Source organism: Panthera onca, chromosome A1, assembly GCF_046562875.1.
Source record: "Panthera onca isolate mPanOnc1 chromosome A1, mPanOnc1 haplotype 2, whole genome shotgun sequence".
NCBI lineage: Eukaryota > Metazoa > Chordata > Mammalia > Carnivora > Felidae > Panthera > Panthera onca.
Genome location: NC_138339.1, coordinates 11,188,355 through 11,202,824, shown reverse-complemented (window position 1 = coordinate 11,202,824; position 14,470 = coordinate 11,188,355). Strand labels below are relative to the sequence as shown.

Genomic DNA, 14,470 nt, shown 5'->3' with positions numbered 1-14,470 from the left:
ATGGAACCGCATTCTAGGGAAAAGCGTAAATTAAAAAAAAAACAACCCAGAAAGATGTGGAATGTTAAAACAGTCTGTTTCACAATTAGGACTGTGGGAATGAAAATTTTATTAATGAATATGACTAATATTTGAGAAAGATTTAAGTCCATAGTCTGTTGGAATGGAGGGATCCCTAAGGGCGAAGAAAAAGGAAAAACAGTGACAGGGAGTACAATTATTAGAATTTTGTCTGCAAATAATAGAAACACCTCGTGAAACATTGCCTGCACAAAACTGAAGTTTATGCGGCTCTCACGTAAAAGAAGCTCCAAGGCTGATGGTTCAGGGTAGAGAGCAGGCTCCACCTCATCATCAGGGACCTAAGCTTTATCAGGTTCACCCTTCTGTCTTTTCCAGGGGTGGCCCTTCCCCTTACTTCCCCTTCCATACAATGCTGCCACCCACTTCTTACCCAAGAGAGTGGTCCTCACTTGGCTGTTTACTGGACGCCTGGGGAACTTAAATCCCAGTGCCTGGGCCACATCTCACACTGATTGAATTGGAGTCTCTTGGGGGTGGGACCCAGGCAGGCCTGAGTAGGGTTTATTTTTTTTTAATGTTTATTTATTTTTGACAGAGAGAGTGACAGAGCATGAGTGGGGTGGGTCAGAGAGAGAGGGAGACACAGAGTCGGAAGCAGGCTCCAGGCTCCGAGCTGTCAGCACAGAGCCCCGCGTGGGGCTCGATCTCACAAACCGCGAGATCATGACCTGAGCCGAAGTCGGATGCTCAACCGACTGAGCCACCCTGGTGCCCAGGCCCAAGTAGTTTTTAATGTCTGCTGGATGTCCCCAAAATACAGCCAAGGTTGGGAGCTACTGATGTGGAACTTAGTCCCGGCCCTGCCCGTTGCTGCAGAGAAGGCTGGGAAATTCAGTATTTTATTTTATTTTATTTTATTTTTTAATTTTTTTTTTATTTTTTATTTTTTAAAAAATTTTTTTTTCAACGTTTATTTACTTTTGGGACAGAGAGAGACAGAGCATGAACGGGGGAGGGACAGAGAGAGGGAGACACAGAACCGGAAACAGGCTCCAGGCTCTGAGCCATCAGCCCAGAGCCTGACGCGGGGCTCGAACTCACGGACCGTGAGATCGTGACCTGGCTGAAGTCGGACGCTTAACCGACTGCGCCACCCAGGCGCCCCGAAATTCAGTATTTTAACTGGGCACTTACGTTTCCAGGTAGAAATGGGGTCCTATATCTAAAGAGAAAAGGAAAAAAACACTGGAAGGCCATGATCTGTTTCTCTCTCAAGAATGAAAAAAGGAAGATAGATTAACTATAGGAGAGACTAAAGAGTGACTATCAGAGTATTACACATAGACATGCATGAGCCCTAACACACATACACACACAAGCACACGCACATGCACACGCGCGCGCACACACACACACACACACACACACACACAGACACACGCGAGTAGGTGGTTTTGAGTGGCTGGGAAGTTGGAAAGAGACCCAGAAAGGGGGAGGCTAGAGAGAGATTGCAGGTATTAACATGTTTGAAAATTGAATTGGTTGTTTGATCCCCACCAGTGTCTCTGTAATTGCCCCATAGTATGTGAGAAACCAGAGAGAGTCCCTGGAGAAGACACAAAGGTCAGCAGAGAGACTATTACTCGCTTGGCTGTAGCAACAAAGACCCCAATTTTATTACTCTAGCAGTTGTGTGGAATCAAGTCTAATGCCTGATCTCCTCAGATGACACATCTCCCACCTGTTTATGCTCTGGATCAAAACAGGAAAAGTCGAACAATGTCCAGTAAATGATGATGATTTAGTCACTTGGTAGCATCATTAAAAAAAAAATAAGTTTATTTATTTGAGAGAGAGAGAGAGAGAGAGAAGGTGTGAGAAAGAATCGTGGAGGGGCAGAGGGAATCCCAAGCAGGCTCTGCACTGTTAGCCCAGAGCCCGACGCAGGGCTCGATCCCATGAACCGCGAGGTCATGACCTGAGCTGAAATTAAGGGCTAGGTGCTGACCTGACTGAGCCTCCCGGGTGCCCCAAGTAGCATCATTTTCAAAACCAGCACAACATAATCCCAGTTGTAAAGAAACAGGTAAAAATTAGGATTAAGTAAAATCTTTTAGTTTGAAAACAACAACAATAAAAAAGAAAACACCAAAAAAACCTCCCAAATGCTGACTGTATTTTTCATTTTAGGTACAATATGCCGTTCAAGGCCCAGATCCAAAAATGGGTGCAGTACCTTTCCAACTCAACAGACATCATTGAGAGCTGGATGATGGTGCAGAATTTGTGGATTTACTTAGAAGCTGTCTTTGTGGGAGGAGATATTGCCAAGCAGCTTCCTAAGGTTTCAGAATTTTCCTTATGGTTTCATCAGGGTTTTAACTCAGAGAATTCTCTAATAACTAATAATTCCTTCAAAAATGCAATAATATCTCAATTTCTCTGGAGCCACACCCTCCCCAATGTTTTTGTTGTTGTTGTTGTTGAACTGTTTTATAAGGAGAGAGCGATTGTGGAAAAGTAAGGGTGTGAAGGCTACAAAACCGTGTGGTTTTGTGGGAAACAGAGGGTTAAAAAACAAAAGGAATGTCTGCATAATTGATACACTTTAGGTAATTTGAAGGTAGAATTTGGGAACAGTGCGGAGTTATGGCGTAGTTATCACGACAATGGCAGGATAATTTGTTCTGTTACTACTGACAGTTTAAAACAACTCACGCTATATAATTCACCCAATTATATCTGTACTGGAAAACTGGGGGGGTGGAAACAGGCAGAAAAAAGAAACTCCAGAACAAAAAGGCCCTCTTCTCAAGATTGTGGAACATGTTTTTTTCTCATCAAATTTAATCATCTTATGGGGAATATGGAGTGTAGTATTTTGAAATTTTTATCAAAAACATTTTTCTTACCAAATCTCAAGGATTCTTATTCAACTACCTTAAATCGTTTGCAAAATTATAATGTTTTAATGATATATTTGAGTTTTAGAAACACGGTTGTGTTGAGTGTTTTTTTTTGCTCAGTCTTCCTAGCTGTCCCTGTGGTGAGTTTTCAGTTTCATTACAGAGGATGGATCTGTTAGCCGATGTATTTTTCACCTACCAGTGGAATGTATCCACACACTGAAACTTTAAGTATTTATTTACTTATTTCTTTATTTCTGCTTTTATATTTGGGCATGTTTTGCTTCTTGCTGGGTGGTGGGGAATCTCAAATTGGATGTAATACTGGCAACTTTCACATTCAATATTCAAGGAGCTCGGTGGGGTCTCTTGCTCTCATATTTGATAGTACATGCTTATTGGTAAACTACAGAAAGTTTTAGGGAAGAAGGAAAACCTTATTTCTATTCTCTCAAAGTCCTCTGCGCATTTTCAATTTTTTTTGTGAAAAAAAAAATCTATGTTTAAAAATTTCACAGTATTAGGGTTATACCGTAATTAGTTTTGTATCTTATTTTTAAATGTTTTCATTTCTAAATATACAAACAATTCAGTGCTCAGTGTAGCAAACTTGAAAAACATAAAATTCACTTCATTTAGGGATAACTGGCAAAAACACTTGGGAGTGCTTTTCTCTTCCAAGCTGTCTCATATTGTATTTTCATTTCTGTGTCTGTCTTCTGCTTTCAGTTAACATAATGGGGGGACCTTATTTAAGAAAGGCGGTGGGATGGTGCAAAAGGAGAATCGAAATAGAACATGTGTGACATTTTAGGCATGTAGAGTTGGGATATCCAGACTGGGGAGAAATCTGGCCCCAGCAGAAGGTATGTGAGATGCGCTTTCCTTGAGATCACAGATGTGTCCAAGTGGGCTTTGTTACCTCATTCTTGTAGGAAGCCAAGCGCTTTTCCAATATCGATAAATCTTGGGTGAAGATTATGACTCGGGCTCATGAAATGCCAAATGTGGTTCAGTGTTGTGTTGGAGATGAGACCATGGGGCAGCTGTTACCGCACTTGCTGGACCAGTTGGAAATGTGCCAGAAATCCCTCACTGGGTAAGTTTACTGGCTCTGTGAAGGCCCCCTTAGCGTCCTAGAGATGAAAGGGATCAGAGGGACGAGACAGCATTAGCCATATTGATTTTCTTTTGCTAAAACGTAATTCGTGTCCGATGTTGTTGCATAGATGAAACTGGTAGCTTGGAGTCTCATATTATCTCCAAGCCCTTGCTGGATTTGTTCTGATGTTGGAATAATAGGACTCAGGGCTTCTTCCATCCACTGGGACAAAGTCTTGCAAATTCTCATATAGTCCTTGCCTTTTAAAACGGATACAGCTACTTTTCTGATTTTCTTCTTGGATAAGCATCTGAAGAGTCAAAATTCATTAGGTGTGACCAAGAACAATATGAACAGTATAATGTACACAAGTAGTCAAGATTGTACAGAAACAAGAGCCTCATGTATCTATCAGTGTATACACACACACACACACACACACACACGTGCACACACACACACGTGTATAGGAGGCGGGGTGAATTCCAGGAGTAACATATATTTTTCTTTTCTTTCCCTTTGGCTAATCAAGATAAATCATGTAAGCAGAAATATGTTGAATAGTAGTGAATATTCCAAAAACAGTTAACTACACATGGTTTTCTGTATTTTTTATTTTTATTGAGATATAATTGACATACAGCATTACATTAGTTTCAGGTATGCAACATAGTGGTTTGAGATTTGTATATATTGCAAAATGATGACCACCATAAGTCTAGTTAACGTCCATCATAACGTGCATAGTTACAAACTATTTTTCTTGTAATGAGAACTTTCAAGATCTACTTTCTTAGCAGCTTTCAAATATGAAATAGAGTATTTTCAACTATAGTCACCATGCTGTAAAATATATCCCCATGACTTATTTATATTATAGCTGGAATATACATGCTTTTAAATATCTCCTCTTTCTCTTTCACTCTTATGTGGATCCTGAGAAACTTAACAGAAGACCATGGGGAACAGGAAGGGGGAAAAAGTTACAGAGAGGGAAGGAGGCAAACCATAAGAGACTCTTAAAAACTGAGAATAAACTGAGGGTTGATGGGGGGGTGGAAGGGAGGGGAAAGTGGGTGATGGGCATTGAGGAGGGCACCTGTTGGGATGAGCACTGGGTGTTGTATGGAAACCAATGTGACAATAAACTTCATATTAAAAAAATAAGTATCTCCCCTTTAACCATTTTTTAAAATTATTTTTTACTTTAGGGAGAGAGAGAGAGAGAGAGCGAGCACGAGCAGGGGAGAGGAGCGGGGGGGGGGGGGGGGTGTGTGTGGGAATTCCAGCAAGCTCCACATTCACCACAGATCCTGGCACGGGGCTCGATACCCTGACCCTGGGATCATGACCTATGCTACAATCAAGAGTGGGACACTTAATTGGCTGAGCTACCCAGGTGTCCCTAAATATCCCCCCTTCAATCTTAGAATAGTCAGTATGTATGGAGAAATTTAGGATAAACTATTGGTTATGTACTGGTCAGAGTTCTCTAGAGAAAGAGAATCAGTAGGGTGTGTATACACATGGTTGGGGGTAGAGAGAGAGAGAGAGAGAGAAGAAGAGAGAGAGGGACTGAGGGAGAGAGATGTGATGGAGGAGACTGGCAAGTTCAAATCTACAGGGAAGGCTGGCAGCCTGGAGACACAGGGATGATCTGCTTCAGTTAAAGCCCAAAGGCAGTCTGCTGGCAGAATTCCTTCTTCTAGGGGCTGTCAGTCTTTTTTTCTTTAGGCTTTTGCCTGATTGGTTGAGGCCCACCCACATTATGAAGGATAATCTGCTTTATTCAAAGTCTTCTGATTAAATGTTAATCTTAGCTAAAAATACCTTTACACTGGGGTGCCTGGTGGCTCAGTTGGTTGAGCATCTGACTCTTGGTTTCGGCTTAGGCCATGATCTCATGGTTTGTGGGTTCGAGCCCTGTGTCAGGCTCTGCAGCTGGCAGCATGGAGCCCGCTTGGACTTGTCTCTCTTCCTCTCTCTTTCTGCCCCTCCCCTGCTCACACTCTCTCTGTCTCTCTCAAAATAAGTAAATAAACTTTAAAATGAAAACCTTCACAGAAACATCTAGAACAAAGTTTGACCAGATACGTGGGTACCGTGGCCCAGCCAAGCTGACACATAAAATTCCCTGTCACGATCATCTGTAGTCACGAGTGGGAGCAACATCAGGGTTGCTAATTGTGCTGAGACGTACATGACACTGACATGCCCCATATTCTGAGCTTTTAACCCCAACTAAGTGATGATGTCTCCTTGGCTAACTCTGGGAGATGGATGCCCCTCCCCACACCAACGCCCCCATGTTCTCACGACCTACAATAGTACCTATAACACCACCTGTGACTAGGCAGCTGTCTTGTGCACTGAGCAACCCAGGGCACCTAAGCCAGGCTGTGCTCAGAGTCATGGGCGGTGGTTAAAATTCTGAGCCTCAAATGGCACTTTGGAAGGATCTCTGTGAAGTAAGTAGAGGTGTTGCTTAAACTTGAACCAAAAACGTGACTGAGCTGAATGAAAATAGAAGAAACACCTGTAGGGTAACATGTAAGGGAGGGGGCTTACTTACCTATGCTTGGCTGGTTAAGTGGCTTTTGCAGTGGCTGCTGGAAAATAATAAAGTAATGAGAAAATTAAGGTGAAAGGAAAGGATAAAAACCAAAGATGGTAAACTTGTCTCAAAAAGAAGCTATAAATGGACCTCAGATTCAGAGACCAAAGGCTTTTTTCCCAGGGACAAAGGAAAGAGTGATGTACAATTAGGTATAGCATTCATACGATGCATAAAATGAAAGGTTCCAGTTGCTCGGGAAAACAACATTTTTTTTTTTTTTTTAAATTGACACCTTGGACGATACTCTATTGTGCATTCTCTATAATGGGAACACTCAGCAGAATCCTCACCTACTTGCCTTACCCCAGTGTGAGTCAAGTGGGAGACATTATGACAGAATGGCTTGATCCAGGGAAGCCGCGATGGGATGCCTTCACACTCTTCAGGAACTCCTTCGTGAATATCACTGGTATATCCAAGTTAACAGAGGATATGGGGCAGTGTGAAATGTGAGGGATTTTAAGCCCTGACAAGAATCTAGGTGATAGACCATTGGCACTGCTGGTTAAAGACAAATCCATAGACTTTGGTGTCAGCTGGGAGGGTGATGAAGTTGGCATGCTTTTAGGAAAGTTGAAGAGTCTAAACAAGACCATGCCTAGATGGATGTCTACCCCACTACGTGTGGAGGCAGGTTCAGTAGGAGGTGGAACTAGGGCCGAGATTTTCCTTGGCAAATATTTGCAAGTTTACTCTAATCTAGGTGATGGGCATCCCAACAGCTTATGCCATGGGCCTATGCTAATACTTTTCCTTTAGAAAATTGTCCTGTGAAGACATTATTAATCACGAAGATCATAGGCAATTAAAGCATCGGTAAAACACCCTTTAAATGTTAACTTTAAAGCAAAACCATTTGCAAGCAAATCCTTCAAAATAACTTTTTAGAAAAATAGGTTTTCAGGTATGCATGATTTGATATGATTCATAAAATTATTGAGTCAAGTCAAGTAACTATTGAAGGACATTTGACAAAAGAAGAATTTTTGTAAAAAAGGAAGAAGAGAGAGGGAAATAAACCGTAAGAGATTCTTAAAGATAGAGAACAAACTGAGGGTTGATGGAGGGAGGTGGATGGGGGATGGGCTAGATGGGTGATGGGTCCTGAGGAGGGCACTTGTTATAATGAGCCCTGGGTGTTGTATGTAAGTGATGAATCACTGAATTCTACTCCTGAAACCAATATTGCACTGAATGTTAGCTAACTAGAATTTAAAGAAAAATGTGAGGGGCGCCTGGGTGGCTCAGTTGGTTAGGCGTCCAAATCTTGATTTCAAGTCAGGTCGTGATCTCACGGTTTGTGAGATCGAACCCTGTGTCCGGCTCTGTGCTGGCACTTTGGAGCCTGCTTGGTGTTTTCTCTCTCCCTCTCTCTCTGCCCCTCCCCCGCTTGTGTTATCTCTTCTCAAAATAAATACATAAGCATTTAAAAAATTTGATCAGTCGATTAAGCATTTGACTTCAGCTCAGGTTATGACCTTACAAGGTTGGTGAGTTCAAGCCCTGTGTTGGGCTCTGTGCTGACAGCTCAGAGCCTGGAGCCTGCTTCAGATTCTGTGTGTCCCTCTCTCTGCCTCTCCCCTGATCACACCCTCTTTCTCTCTCAAAATAAATAAATACACATTAAAAAAAAGAACAAGGAATAAGGAATTCTTTTCTCAATAAAGAATAAAGATCAAGCTTCTACAAATAAGATGGATTGGGATATTTAAAATAAAACTAGCCTATTTAAGGTAAGGAAAATAAAAAGCTAAAAACAAACAACGTAAAACACTATGAGCACAGGGGCGCATGGGCGGCTCAGTCGGTTAAGCATCTGACTTCGGCTCAGGTCGTGATCTCAACGTGTGTGAGTTCGAGCCCCATGTCAGGCTCTGTGCTGACAGCTCGGAGCCCGGAGCCTGCTTCGGATTCTGTCTCCATGTCTCTCTGCCCCTTTCCCAGTCATGCTCTGTCTCTCCCTGTCTCAAAAGTAAGTAAATGTTCAAAAAACCCAAACAAACACGAGCATAAAAGCAAGAGTTTAAGAAAATGAGGGGGATGTAAACAGAGACTCTTTGGGCAGCCTTATCCTGCCCCCTCTTTGAGGCCAGATTTTGTGCTTTTTCACGTGCCGAAAGTGAATAAATCCAAATTGCCAAAGCAATGGTTTGTAGTATTTTACTGATTGTTCCATGAGAGCTCAGGAGGAAGATTACACCACATACAGAAAGCTCGTCCATCACCCGGAGCATCTCTTGTAGCATAGTCTATCCTTCTGTTTCCTTCCTTTCTTGCCTCTTTCAGCCTCTGAAAAAAGTCCTGTCTTCTGTCTTAAGGAATTTAGCTCTTGCCCTCATGCTGGGCATACCATTCACCAAAACAGAAGTCCAGCAGTTGACTAAATATGGGCAGCCAAGTGTCCCCCTTGCATGCCCTCAAGGGCACCAGCTGGCTCCAGCTTCTGGTCCACACTGTCCTCGGTAAAAACCCTACCTTCCTATGAAGAGAATCTGCTTCTGTGAAATAAGAATATTTCCCTCATGATTTTACACAGGAAACAAATAATAATACCCATGGCGAGGAAGGAATAGAAATTTTTCAGACAGACAACACTTAAAAAGGATTTCTGGTAAGGTCTCAAAAACAAATTACAATGAAAACTATAGCAAGTATATCGAAGGATGCAAGAAAATGAAGGTACAGAGGTATTAATATGAAAATAACAGGGGTGCCTGGGTGACTCAGTCGGTTAAGCGTCCGACTTCGGCTCAGGTCATGCTCTCACAGTTCGTGAGTTCAAGCCCCGCGTTGGGCTCTGTGCTGACAGCTCAGAGCCCGGAGCCTGCTTCGGATTCTGTGTCTCCTCCTCTCTCTGCCCCTCCCCGGCTCGTGCTCTATCTGTCTCTCGAAAATAAACATTAAACAAAATAACAGAAAAATATATCTGTCACACAAAGAAACACCATAAAGTTAAGCAAATATAGAAACAAAATATAGAAACAAAAGCACAGTTGAAAATTCTCTGGGTTTCAGTAATTCCTGGAGGCAGAGAATAGTGCCAGGGCCCCTTCACACAGTTTATTCAGAGCTAGATTTTGCCTTCTGCTTCGGTAATGGATTCATTGCATTCTTTAAGATACAATTCCAAGAATGAGATGCACCCTTCAGCTGACACAGCACTGTGCTTGCAGCAAGACCACCCCCCCTCCCCCTCCAAAACTCCCTGAGTGTGATTGCTCCCGTCCTCCACCAAGAAAGTACAAACTTTTCCAGATTACCTCAAGGGTATGCATTACACTCGTGAAAGATGAAGAAACTCTCCTATCAGTTCTGGAAAAAATATTTGTTTTTCACCCAAATACGGAATGCTACTAGGCAAGATTAGTAAGAACCACAGGACAAAAACATCGAACAGTGTGTGGGAAAATTTGATTGTCTCACAATCCTTCCCCCTTCTCGCCGTCCCGATGAGTTTATTTCTAGAAAGGCCTGCTTTGTGTGTTTATAAAGCTTCTCTTTTCCTCTCCACTTAGGTACTTGGAGAAAAAACGTCTTTGCTTTCCTCGCTTCTTCTTTGTCTCGGACCCCGCCCTTCTGGAGATCCTGGGGCAGGCATCAGACACACACACGATACAAGCCCATTTGCTGAATGTGTTTGACAACATCAAAACTGTCAAGTTCCATGAAAAGGTTTGCCTAATTCTAACTGCTGGCCGGCAATTGCCATATCTTAAACTTCCCTTGTCTTTGTACAATCGCTCTCTGATGTGTGTTTGCATAGGGTTACTCCCAGCTAGTGATTAAAAACAAACTTTTGGGCCCAATGTGCCTTCAGAATTGTGTGATTTCTTACTATCCAAAGTGTAAATCTGAGTAACAGTATAAATATGATTAGGGATGCATCGTATGTAGCATTGTGCCAAGTTAGCTGTTGCGAAATTCAACGAAACAAAGAAACCAATCGCTCAGAAAATAGTCCCTTGACGAAGCAGAATTGCCGCAGTGATTTGATTGTTTTAATTAGGTTTCAGAAGTATTTGGCGTGATCGTCTTCCCTGGTGCTCATCATGCTTGATTGAAGCCTTTTTTTTTTTTTTTTTGAAACACTCCTTACAAGTTTCTAGGGTCATGGAGTTGGGGGGACCCAAGAGAAGCCGTTCAACGTAAGGGAGGTTGCGTTTCACGGCTGCCAGAAGATACTGCCTGATCCATCGCTTCACCCCAAATTCCCTGGGAAAGAGGCCCTTCCAGTTTGACAGTGTGTTCAGTCGTCCTCCGGGGCTTCCCGGAAACCCTCAATGCCATTCCCTTATTCATCCTGGCATGCTCTCGGGGAGCAACTTCCATGTGCCAGATGATGTGCTGAACTCGAGAATCAGAGACCTCCGGGATCCGCACTCGGGTGGGGTGTTTCTAGAGTGCAGCTGGTGCCGTGGTGGAGTGATTACATTGGACGCGATCAAAAGCCATTCGTTTAAGTTCATGCCCGTGGCTGTGTGTCAGGCATGGTGCTCGTCCTGGGGCTCTTCCTGGGGAAGAATTTATCATTACACCGAAGTTGTTTTTATGCCGTGCAACATTCATGAGAAATCTGGCCATTTAACGGTTGGTAATTCTTGACTTGCTGTGCTAGTGTTATGCACAAATAACATGGGGATGCTGTCAGGGAGCCTTAGCCTGGTATAAGGGGTGTCAGGGAAGGCTCCCTGCGGGACAGTATGGTACTTGAACTGATAATTTGAAGGCAAGTGCAATCTACCCAGGCAGGTGGAGAAAGGGGTGCATGATCCAGTCAGAAGCAAGGGCAGGTGCAAGGGTCTGAAAAGTGCGGGCAGCCTGGGGTGTCGGGAGTGTGGCTATGTGAGGGGTTGTGTCGGTTTCCTACGGCTGCTCTGGATTGACAGCAGAAATTTCTTCTCTCACCTTTCTGGAGCCTAGAAGTCTGAGCTAAGATGCCAGCAGACTTGGTTCCTGCTGGAGGCTCTGAAGGAGAGTTCATCTTCGCCTTTCTCCTAGTTTCTGGTGGCAGTTGGCAACCCTGGATGTTCCTTGGCTTATACCCATGTCACGTTGATATCTGCTTTTATCTTTGCATGATATCTTCCCTGTGTGTCTGTGTCTCTCTGTCTAGATTTGCTTCTTATAAAAACACCAGTTATTGGATTAGGGTCCACCTTCATCGTAACTTGATGACGTCTACAAAGACCCTATTTCCAAATAAGGTTCCATTCACAGGTTCTGGGCTTAGGACTTCAACATGTATTTTAAATTAAAAAAATTAACATTTATTTATTTTGAGACAGTGAGACAGAGCATGAATGGGCAAGGAGCAGAGACAGAGAGGGACACAGAATCTGAAGCAGGCTCCAAGCTCTGAGCTGTCAGCACAGAGCCTGAAGCACGGCTTGAACTCATGAGCCTCGAGATCATGACCTGAGCTGAAGTCACATGCTTAACTGACTGAGCCACCCAGGCACCCTGGGGGTACACATTTTAACCCTGATGGGCAGCGATGAGCAAAGGGAGAAGGGGAAGAAGGAGACATGGGACCAGATTCCAAACGGCCAAGCGTATCACACTACAGAATTCTACTTCATCCTGAACATGACAGAAGGTGCAGGAGGGCTTTACGCAGGGCGGTGACCCAGTTGTGTTTCAGAAAGATCCTCTGGCTCAGTGTAGGAGGTAAAACAGAAGGAGGCATGGAACCCAGTTGGGATGGAAAAGGCTGAGGTGCTACAACAGAGCCTTGATGAAGGAGAATGGGGAGAGAGGAAGGGAAGGCAGTATGGATTTAGCGGGTCAAAACCATTGTTTCTTGTAAACCTACTGGATGTGTGGGTTGAAAGAGGCACTGAATTACACGGGAAGTTCTTCCCGATGCTTTTCTTACATCCTTCTGCACTAGGACTGAACGGTTCTAGAGTGCAGCTTCTCACGGTCTCATTGCACAGTGGGAATCAATGAAACGTCCTCATTTTTAGCCGCTATTCATAGCAATTACTTCTTAAAATAAATAGCATCACTGTTTTGCTGTTTTCTCTTGCTATAACATTTCTACAACCAGGGGCAGATCCGGTTTTTGTAGGTCCTCACTCCTGTGAAATTATAAATCTACAACTCTAGTCAGGACTTGGAAAGGGCCCGTGGAAGCGACAGGCTGTGGAACTTCTGTCTCATTAGCTTCTTGGTAGACCACTTCTGTCTACAACACAGGAGGATTCATTGATACGGTACTACGTTGGAGCCCAAGGAAACAGTATCCCACTTATTAAAGAACAAGAACGCAACAAATTTGTACTTACTTGATCATTTGCCTTATTTTATTGTATGCTATGAGCAGCCTGTGAAGTGAGTAGGGAAGCAGCACAGGCATAGGTTTTAATGACTAGTTATGAGCAAGAAATTTAGTCTCAGAGATGTGTCCTCCACCATCGCGTGGTCAATGAATGGCAGAGCACCATTTGAGCCTGTATTTTAGCAAATAGCATGCTATCCTCATGATGCCATGCTACGTGGACACTGAGGTGAGAAGACCAGACTAGGAGCTGGATTTGAATTAGAAAACATCGGGGCACCTGGGTGGCTCAGTTGGTGAAGCGTCCAACTTCAGCTGAGGTCATGATCTCATGGTTCGTGAGTTCAAACCCCTGCACTGAGTTCCATGCTGTCAGCGCAGAGCCCACCCTCAGATCCTCTGTTTCCCCCTCTCTCTGTCTCTCTCTTCCTCTCTCTCTCTCTCAAAACAAAAACAAAAAAAAAACAACATTAAAAAAAAAAAGAAAAAGAAAACGTTATGTGCCACCAGGAGCTCCTGTAAAGACGACAATTAGTACAGACGTGGAATTACCTGGAAAGGCGTTTGCATTGATCATATTGGCCTGGTCGTTGCTAATGTTGACTCGATAAGCTTGTGGTGTGGATGACAGGCTCTTACAGTGTCCCATTTCATTGGCGGAAACTAGACTTTTTTCGATCATCACATTTACGTTGAGTATTTCTGTTAGGAAGTAAGTTTTTGCCTTTCAGGTGTAGATGATTTGGAATTGATTTATCTCAGTTCGAAAAGTATTCCCTTTTCGATTTCATGGGTGACTTTTTTTTGGCTTGAAATTGATTTTGAATCATATTTTGCCTCTTATTTTAAAATCTATAGCTTACCTTCCTTCAGGAAGGATAACACTGACAAGAGGGCAGTGGAGGAATTCATTCTTTATGTGAATATAGCTTTTTTTTTTCTTTTCTGTTTTGGCTTCTATTGTAGATCTATGATCGAATTCTGTCAATCTCCTCTCGAGAGGGTGAGACGGTTGACTTGGATAAACCTGTGATGGCAGAGGGCAATGTGGAAGTTTGGCTTAATTCTCTCTTGGAGGAGTCTCAGTCCTCATTACATCTTGTGATTCGCCAGGCAGCTGCAAATATTCAAGAAACAGGTTTCCAGCTGATTGAATTTCTTTCTTCCTTCCCTGCTCAGGTCAGTGTATTAAATTGGAAAATATTTTTTACAGAATAGTCATACTAGATCTCGTACATTGCCTATTGTAAACTACACAACTGACTATAATTTAACTCTGGACCAGTATTAAGATTTTCTTAAGGATTTCTTAATATAGATAAGCTTGAAGGTTTCAGCTACAGATTATTTGGTTATATACATACGTATAAGTATAAATAACATCTTACACATGTTGTATAGATACATTTTCTTTATATTTTCTTTAACCTAAAAGGTTTTTCTTTTTCCTGCTGAATCTTTTTAGTAAATAAATCATAACAAAGTACTGAGCGTATGCTTAGCCAGAAAGATGAGAAATGTATTTTAGTGTTAAAATGTAA

The 14,470-nt window shown here is 42.8% G+C and overlaps 1 protein-coding gene across 2 annotated transcripts in view; it reads left to right on the top strand.

The window, feature by feature from the left end:
* The window catches only part of DNAH5 (dynein axonemal heavy chain 5), a 284,081-nt gene that overhangs the window by 128,965 nt on the left and 140,646 nt on the right, over nucleotides 1-14,470 (top strand). For both annotated transcript variants that reach the window (XM_078444422.2, XM_078444417.2), the window contains exons 30-33: nucleotides 2,215-2,368; nucleotides 3,866-4,029; nucleotides 10,165-10,321; nucleotides 13,896-14,108. In XM_078444422.2, the coding sequence (XP_078300548.2) occupies nucleotides 2,215-2,368; nucleotides 3,866-4,029; nucleotides 10,165-10,321; nucleotides 13,896-14,108 (688 nt within the window). The remainder of the gene's footprint in view (nucleotides 1-2,214; nucleotides 2,369-3,865; nucleotides 4,030-10,164; nucleotides 10,322-13,895; nucleotides 14,109-14,470) is intronic.